Source organism: Esox lucius, chromosome 2 (genome assembly GCF_011004845.1).
Source record: "Esox lucius isolate fEsoLuc1 chromosome 2, fEsoLuc1.pri, whole genome shotgun sequence".
NCBI lineage: Eukaryota > Metazoa > Chordata > Actinopteri > Esociformes > Esocidae > Esox > Esox lucius.
Genome location: NC_047570.1, coordinates 38,384,581 through 38,393,271, shown reverse-complemented (window position 1 = coordinate 38,393,271; position 8,691 = coordinate 38,384,581). Strand labels below are relative to the sequence as shown.

At 44.3% G+C, this 8,691-nt stretch overlaps 2 protein-coding genes across 3 annotated transcripts; one reads left to right on the top strand and one right to left on the bottom strand.

Annotated features, from left to right (window-relative positions):
* The first annotated feature begins 7 nt into the window (after positions 1 to 7).
* pde12 (phosphodiesterase 12) lies at positions 8 to 4,322 on the top strand. Its single transcript, XM_010874623.4, has 3 exons — positions 8 to 1,270; positions 1,396 to 1,474; positions 3,200 to 4,322. The coding sequence occupies exons 1-3, from the start codon at positions 29 to 31 to the stop codon at positions 3,670 to 3,672; spliced, it is 1,794 nt and encodes a 597-aa protein (XP_010872925.2). The 5' UTR covers positions 8 to 28; the 3' UTR covers positions 3,673 to 4,322.
* Positions 4,323 to 6,117: 1,795 nt separating this feature from the next.
* On the bottom strand, positions 6,118 to 8,670 carry arf4 (ADP ribosylation factor 4). Of its 2 annotated transcripts, none has more exon segments than NM_001304253.1 (6): positions 6,118 to 6,562; positions 6,858 to 6,980; positions 7,181 to 7,252; positions 7,776 to 7,885; positions 8,053 to 8,133; positions 8,296 to 8,580. In NM_001304253.1, coding segments are annotated over 6 exon segments (588 nt in total). In that variant the 5' UTR covers positions 8,363 to 8,580; the 3' UTR covers positions 6,118 to 6,427.
* Between the last annotated feature and the right edge of the window lie 21 nt (positions 8,671 to 8,691).

Sequence of the window (8,691 nt, the reverse complement as noted above, 5' to 3'; positions counted from 1 at the left end):
TGTTGACAACTGAAATACTTTGGGCCTTATGTTTAACTCTTTGATAGCCGCGTCTAGATTATTTCTACGAAGCAAAGTTGCAGTCTCGATTAGGGGAGAGAACTACAACATAATATATCGGTTTTACAGAAAAATGAACCGAGCCGTAGTAAGATGTGTTCCGTCGGAATCCAAGCTCACCATTTCTTTCGCCCTTGATGGTAGCAATAAACAAATGCTCAGGGATCAGACCGAGGAGCTTGGCAAAGCACTGGCACGGATCGCGAACAGTTTAATCAAGGGACAGGGGAAAGCGAAGAAATCCAAGAAAAACAAAGGTTCGCCCACAGAAGCCCCAGATCCCGCTGTATCCGTGAGGTTATACTATAACGGAGACGTTGTACCAGAGGATGCTATAAACTCCGAAGCGTGGCAGGATGGTGCGGTGTTACACGTTGGAAACCGCGAGTACACAGTGGAAAGGAACCCTCCCACGTTTACTACGACAGAGCTACCGGCATCTCTTCTGGCCGGCTTCCCCGTGTGTCCGAGGCTTGAAGTAGAATTCGGGGATCTGAAAGACTGTCGGTTTAAATGGTTCAAAGAGAGGGCGCCCGTTGCGGGTGATGAACGTGGTCGGGGAGAGGAGGGTTGGGTTGAGGTGGGGAACGAAAGGGTGTTTATCCCCTCCAATATGGACATTGGCTGTAAACTAAAACTGACATGCACGCCGGGAGACGGTAAAAGGTGTGGGGTGGAGGAGGAATTGGTAACTGTCGCTACAGTCGAGGCGGGACCTGGCACCTGTACGTTTGACAACAGACACATGTACACAAACAAGGTTACTGACGACTTCACCGTCAGAGTGGTGTCATACAACATCCTCGCGGATGTTTATGCACAGACCGAGCTCTCCAAAACCGTGCTGTACCCCTACTGCGCCCCGTATGCTTTGGAGCTGGACTACAGACAAAGTCTTATAAAAAAAGAACTGTCGGGATACAACGCCGACGTCATCTGCCTTCAGGAAGTTGACAAGAGCGTGTTCTCTGACAGTCTGTCTCCGGCTCTGGATGCGTTTGGTTTCGATGGCGTCTTCAGGATCAAGGAAAGGCAACACGAGGGCTTGGCAACCTACTACAGGAGGTCAAAGTTGAAACTTCTCAGTCAACATGACATCATGCTGAGTGAGGCCCTGACGTCAGACCGTCTACATGAAGAGCTGTTAGACAGAGTCAACAGTAACCCGACGTTGAAGGACAAGGTGGTGCAGAGATCTACCACGCTACAGGTACACTTATGCTGTATAATATCGTTGATAAGTCTGCTACTGATCATTAAACCAGGTTCATCATGACTGTGCACATTGAACTCTCCGCTCAGTTTGGCTAAAACCTTCCATTCTCTTTTCTCTAGGTGAGTGTGCTTCAGTTTCAGAACGAACCATCCAAGAAGATCTGTGTGGCCAACACCCACCTGTACTGGCATCCCAAAGGTAACACCTCCACGTTAGCATCAACTAGTGACCTCTCCAGGTACTAACCTTTGGCTGCTAGTTACAACCAGTGACCTCTCCAGATACTAACCTTTGGCTGCTAGTTACAACTAGTGACCTCTCCAGATACTAACCTTTGGCTGCTAGTTACAACTAGTGACCTCTCCAGGTACTAACCTTTGGCTGCTAGTTACAACTAGTGACCTCTCCAGGTACTAACCTTTGGCTGCTAGTTACAACTAGTGACCTCTCCAGGTACTAACCTTTGGCTGCTAGTTACAACTAGTGACCTCTCCAGGTACTAACCTTTGGCTGCTAGTTACAACTAGTGACCTCTCCAGATACTAACCTTTGGCTGCTAGTTACAACTAGTGACCTCTCCAGGTACTAACCTTTGGCTGCTAGTTACAACTAGTGACCTCTCCAGGTACTAACCTTTGGCTGCTAGTTACAACTAGTGACCTCTCCAGGTACTAACCTTTGGCTGCTAGTTACAACTAGTGACCTCTCCAGGTACTAACCTTTGGCTGCTAGTTACAACTAGTGACCTCTCCAGATACTAACCTTTGGCTGCTAGTTACAACTAGTGACCTCTCCAGGTACTAACCTTTGGCTGCTAGTTACAACTAGTGACCTCTCCAGGTACTAACCTTTGGCTGCTAGTTACAACTAGTGACCTCTCCCGGTACTAACCTTTGGCTGCTAGTTACAACTAGTGACCTCTCCAGATACTAACCTTTGGCTGCTAGTTACAACTAGTGACCTCTCCCGGTACTAACCTTTGGCTGCTAGTTACAACTAGTGACCTCTCCCGGTACTAACCTTTGGCTGCTAGTTACAACTAGTGACCTCTCCAGGTACTAACCTTTGGCTGCTAGTTACAACTAGTGACCTCTCCAGGTGCTAACCCTTGGCTGCTAGTTACAACTAGTGACCTCTCCAGGTACTAACCTTTGGCTGCTAGTTACAACTAGTGACCTCTCCATGTACTAACCCTTGGCTGCTAGTTACGAGTAAATGTGTCTTTTAGTTATATTGTTCCAGATTGTTCTAATGGTTTATATGTTCTGCGTTTATAGATTTTTCTGTTTCTATGCCCTGTGTTATTACATTGTTCTAACGGTCCTAATAGTTCTGTGTTTATAGATTTTTCTAACGGTTTTTCATCCTTTGATATTAAATTGTTCTATTCCAGTAGGTTAGTAGATACCGGTAAAGCTTATTACTTGCTGGTACGCTGTTAAAAAGGCCAGTGGCAAACGCAATACATAGTAAGAAACGTTAGTCAGTTTTAACTGTATCAATGTCATTCACGAATGGCCAATTAACTGTTAAAACGGCCAATGGCAAAAGAGGATTTGTTCAGTCTATACTGACACCCATCAAATGTACAGCTCCGTGGTGTAGTGGTTAACGACACAGTCTTTCACGTGGGTGACCCGGGTTTCTTTTGGGGTCCGGCTGAACTAGGGTTGCCTGGATTCTTGTTCTGTGTGATTACATTGTTCCATTGGTTCTGTTACCTTGCTGTTTCATTGTTCCATTGGTTCTGTTTCCTTGCTGTTTCATTGTTCCATCGGTTCTGTTACCTTGCTGTTTCATTGTTCCATCGGTTCTGTTACCTTGCTGTTTCATTGTTCCATCGGTTCTGTTACCTTGCTGTTTCATTGTTCTAACGGTTCTGTTACCTTTCTGTTACATTGTCCTATGGGTTCTGTGATGCAGGTGGGAATGTGCGTTTGGTCCAGATCTCTGTGGCTCTGAAACACCTCCAGCATGTGATCACCCAGAGTCACCCGGACGCCTCCCTCCTCTTCTCCGGAGACTTTAACAGCACCCCCTCCTCTGGGGTCTTCCAGCTGATGTGCCAGGGAGCTCTTCCCCAAAGCCACCCCGACTGGAGCTCCAACGGGCCAGACGAGCTCTGTCCCATGGACGCCTCCAACCCCTTCCGGCTGAGCAGCGCCTGCGGGGAGCCCGCCTACACCAACTATGTGGGTGGCTTCCACGGCTGCCTGGACTACATCTTCATGGAGCCACGGGTGTTCCAGGTGGACCAGGTCATCCCACTGCCCAACCACCAGGAGGTCACCACCTGTCAGGCCTTGCCCAGCGTCTCGCACCCTTCTGACCACATTGCTCTGGTCTGCGACCTCCGGTGGAAGCTGAGCCCAGCCATGTCCTCCGCTCTACCGTGAACATGTCCTCCGCTCTACCGTGAACATGTCCTCCGCTCTACCGTGAACATGTCCTCCGCTCTACCGTGAACATGTCCTCCGCTCTACCGTGAACATGTCCTCCGCTCTACCGTGAACATGTCCTCCGCTCTACCGTGAACATGTCCTCCGCTCTACCGTGAACATGTCCTCCGCTCTACCGTGAACATGTCCTCCGCTCTACCGTGAACATGTCCTCCGCTCTACCGTGAACATGTCCTACGCTCTACCGTGAACATGTCTGTGGGTCCTTGGTTGTCTCTTAGCTGCTCACAAGTATGACGAGAGGGACCTTTTGACCTTCAGAAGAGTTAAGCTGCAGGCAAGGAGGCTGGATGTGAGGAAGATTGTGTTTTAGGTCTTTGCCAGGGTACCATGGAACACAGTTCTTCCTCTAGACGTCTAGTGAACCAATTAAATTACTCTGCTAAATATCTGATACCAATGAGGAGCCTCCCAGAGACCACAAACCAACTGACCAATCAGACACTAAAAAACAACACCCAGCCCAATTCCCAGCCATAGTAAGATGTTTTGTGGGAATCCAAGCTCACTAATAGTTAATTACCCAAAACCCCATCTTGTATAACAACCGATAGTCATGGTTACAATATTAAAATTGTTTAAATCTTTGGGTAATTTCCTTTAAAGTTTGTGAAATAGAGGAAATAAAGACTCGCCCAGCACATGAAATTCAAATAATCATTGACGGAAACCCAAAATCAGGAACTACTTTTAACAATCAATAATTTACTGTAATTATATTTGAACCATAACAATGTCTTACTATTCAATGTTTCAACTGATTTGTTTAAACAGATTTCTCCATTAGAGATTACCTCTTACTATAATTATAACCCAAGTCCTAACCTCAGAAACCAGGTGTTTTGAAGTTTTATTATAGTGAAATGCATTTCTTGTCCTTATGAGTTTTTATCTTTGGGTCTTTTAGTAATCAGTCTAATAATTTCCTACCCCAAATGTTTCAACTCCTTTTAATTCTTTTTCCTGTACCTGCATACTGCAAAGGAGAGTTTTTAGTCATTAAGGGAAGGATTTAATTCCCTACTAGACATGCTGAGTGGTACCCGAGGGTGACAAAAGCATCAGGCTGTCTGCTACCAGCATGCATCTCTCTGTCACTCCAACAGATGAAGTGCTGTTTGCAAGTTCCACTCCCTCTCTGTAGCCACAGGGGAGGCCCAGAGACTGGAGGGGAGGAGGCGCTGGAGGCAAAGGGATGGACACACAAGCAGAAAGCCAGAGAAGAGCGCCAAACCAACATGGAACCAATATTAAAAGCAACTGAAATTGTTGCTGTACTCTATGGCAAGGGTCCAGAGGTGTGAAAAGGAGTTAAATCTAGTGGCAGTAGTCTGTGGTATTCCCAGTGTTGAGTCACAGTGATGGGATGCACTGGCGTACCTAGTCCCCAATCATGGGATGTAAAACTATAGAACTACTCCTACAGCATGGGTTTGAGTCATAGTGATGGGATGTAAAACTATAGAACTACTCCTACAGCATGGGTTTGAGTCACAGTCATGGGATGTAAAACTATAGAACTACTCCTACAGCATGGGTTTGAGTCACAGTGATGGGATGTAAAACTATAGAACTACTCCTACAGCATGGGTTTGAGTCACAGTGATGGGATGTAAAACTATAGAACTACTCCTACAGCATGGGTTTGAGTCATAGTGATGGGATGTAAAACTATAGAACTACTCCTACAGCATGGGTTTGAGTCACAGTCATGGGATGTAAAACTATAGAACTACTCCTACAGCATGGGTTTGAGTCACAGTGATGGGATGTAAAACTATAGAACTACTCCTACAGCATGGGTTTGAGTCACAGTGATGGGATGTAAAACTATAGAACTACTCCTACAGCATGGGTTTGAGTCACAGTGATGGGATGCACTGGCGTACCTAGTCCCCAATCATGGGATGTAAAACTATAGAACTACTCCTAGAGCATGGGTTTGAGTCACAGTGATGGGATGTAAAACTATAGAACTACTACAGCATGGGTTTGAGTCACAGTGATGGGATGTAAAACTATAGAACTACTCCTACAGCATGGGTTTGAGTCACAGTGATGGGATGTAAAACTATAGAACTACTACAGCATGGGTTTGAGTCACAGTGATGGGATGTAAAACTATAGAACTACTCCTACAGCATGGGTTTGAGTCACAGTGATGGGATGCACTGGTGTACCTAGTCCCCAATCATGGGATGTAAAACTATAGAACTACTCCTACAGCATGGGTTTGAATCCGACTTTTAACAAACATTCTTTCATCACTTCCATGTCTAAAGAATTACAAAATGGCTCAGTCTAATCAATGCCCAAAAAAACATTTAACCACCTCCAAAATGTATTTTTGAATAATTATCCTCACATACATTTCACCTGAATGCATTTCTACATTATTTTATTATAAGTGGGGGTAGACATCAGGAAATAAATACATTGGTATTGACAAAGAATATCTTTATATTCAGTAATTAAATAAATGACAGATTATGTGCAATATAAAACAGTGTATTTGGAAAGAAATGTAAAAACTGTAACTGTTTGTTCTGGTTGACCTTTACTCTGGTTGAGTAAATTATGTCTTCTGGTTGTTAAAAAAAAAGGGGTCACTCAGTCAAGTTGCATGTAGATACTGATCTTGGGTCAGTTTGGCATTTCAGTGATAATTTAGGATCGGGGGAAGGAAAGCTGATCATAATACCCGAGGAAAAACATCCCCCTTTGGAGCTAGCTCAGCTAGTTAGCACTTAGAGAGACGGTCAGCCAGCCAGTCCAGTCCCTCCAGTAGCCCTGAACCTTGGGTAGCACAGGTAGGCTGAACAAACCACTGGAGAGACAAACAGGCAGCACTTAGCCGAGGAAACAACACTCATTGTTATCAGTAAGACAAATGCTTGACATTTTACATTTAGTTAAAAGCTGAATTTCTAGTCTAATAGCCAGGTCAGATTTAATCCCAGTTTGAGTCCTGTTCAAAATCATTCAAGGCCTTAACCTTTGTACGAGTTAGTGAGAAAAGGGAGATCTGCTCAAAGGGATGCATTCTGAGTGGATTGGCGTAGTTAAAAGCATGTGTCTTTAGCCTGGGAAAATCCAGATGACCAGGTTCCAGATATACTTACAGGAATATTCAGTTTTCGCAGTCCCAGTGTATCTGTGATGTCACAGACAGACATGGCGTTAGGAAGGTCTTGTTTGTTGGCAAACACCAACAGAACTACATCTCTCAGCTGATCCTCTTCAAGCTGGCGGTCAATGACAGAACACAAGGAATCAGAACAGGCCCATTAAATCGGAAAACACGTTTACAGCATTTCTATTAGAAGTGTGATTAATTAACACTCCATGTAGGAAATCAGAACAGTCCACTTCAGACTCCAAAATCAACATTAATTTCATAGGAAAGGGTCGATTTATTAACGTTAAGACAGATCCAGTGACTAACCATCTTGTGTAGTTCCTCGGAAGCATCGTTCATCCTTTCGGGATCATTGCTATCCACCACAAAAATCAGACCCTGGAGGAAGACATCACAACACTTCCGTTGGAATCCCACTGATTTCCTCGATCGACTGGAATGAAAATTGCTGTTCTATAGAGGCTATTATAAGCATCAGGGATTACCTGGGTGTTCTATGGCCAAGGCCTCAAACTAACTATTTGGACCAGACACAGCAGCTACATACATCTTGTGTCAGTGTTAAACAAAAATATAACATATATAACAATGTCCAGATGTTCCTTTAAGGGCTTGCGGTTTCCTTGGTAACGCAGGAAGTTTGTGAGAAACGTCCGTGTGTCGCTCGATCGCTGCTAGCTCGAATCTGGTCAGTAATCTTACGTCTTCACACGAACTAACACTGAAAACCAATACGTGAACGAACGTTTGTGTGATGAATTATATACTCATACTTGCTTTTGTAATATTGAGTCGTTACAATATTAGAAGAAAGCGAGTGCAATGCTTGACCATTGAAATAAACATGACCATTCTGCACGCCAAATCCGAAGTCTGTGTTGTATTAAGGCTGTAGTTTTACCTGGGTGTTCTGGTAATAGTGCTTCCACAGAGGTCTGATGACGTCCTGTCCACCTACGTCCCACACTGTGAAACTGATGTTCTTGTATTCAACAGTCTCCACATTGAACCCTATAGTGAACAGAACAAAAGACATAGCTATGATGTCTGGCAGAGCCTTGTCAAATATTTAAAACGTATGTTACTTAAAAAGCCCAGTCCAGGTCAATCACTCCACAGTCATCACTAAATGTTAAGCATGATTTAGAGCAAAGTTATGATATTACATCAATGCTCACCAAGAGTAGGGATTGTAGTGACAACTTCTCCAAGTTTTAGTTTGTACAGGACTGTGGTCTTGCCTGCAGCATCTAACCCAACTGCGAACAATGTGGATCAGTTCAATACAGGTAACACGTCATGTTTTGATCAGCTAAAACGTTACATTTGCATTCCACATGTATAACCTGAGTATAAATGGAAAAAGACAATAAGAGGTTATTTCATTGTACACACATTGTAACAATTGTAGAAAGTCTTACCCATCAGAATTCTCAGCTGTTTTTTCTCGAAGAAACGAGAGAAAAGTTGCGAAACCATGACACCCATTTCTGGATCAGAAGTGTTTTATCCCCCAAAAAAGTTTCTATAGACTGTGGCGCTGGCGTTAACGCTATTCGTGCGCATCGCTCCGTTTATATAGTCTCTCGGTTCCAGTGGTAGATTGCATGTGGCGATTAGTGTTGTCATTTTAGTCAGGTCATACGGTTACAACAAGCAAGTGGCTGCGCGGATTCATCTCTGCCTGTTTCTTCCACGTCACTTTCACTCTGTTGGAGTCATCGAAGTGGATTTCGTAATGTTTGTCATGGTGTCGAGATAGAATCGGATTGGTTCACAAGGCTGTCATACTATTGGACGTTCTCTATTCATTTCAC

Excerpts from the sequence above, each read along its gene's own strand:
- pde12 (XM_010874623.4), top strand. The coding sequence starts at position 29 with ATGTTTAACTCTTTGATAGCCGCGTCTAGATTATTTCTACGAAGCAAA. Across the intron at positions 1,271-1,395 it reads AGAGATCTACCACGCTACAG|GTGAGTGTGCTTCAGTTTCA; the intron begins GTACACTTATGC and ends TCTTTTCTCTAG. Across the intron at positions 1,475-3,199 it reads CCTGTACTGGCATCCCAAAG|GTGGGAATGTGCGTTTGGTC; the intron begins GTAACACCTCCA and ends TCTGTGATGCAG.
- arf4 (XM_020051069.2), bottom strand. The coding sequence starts at position 8,362 with ATGGGTGTCATGGTTTCGCAACTTTTCTCTCGTTTCTTCGAGAAAAAA. Across the intron at positions 8,134-8,295 it reads ACAGCTGAGAATTCTGATGG|TTGGGTTAGATGCTGCAGGC; the intron begins GTAAGACTTTCT and ends CATTGTTCGCAG. Across the intron at positions 7,253-7,775 it reads ACTATTACCAGAACACCCAG|GGTCTGATTTTTGTGGTGGA; the intron begins GTAAAACTACAG and ends GTCTTCCTCCAG.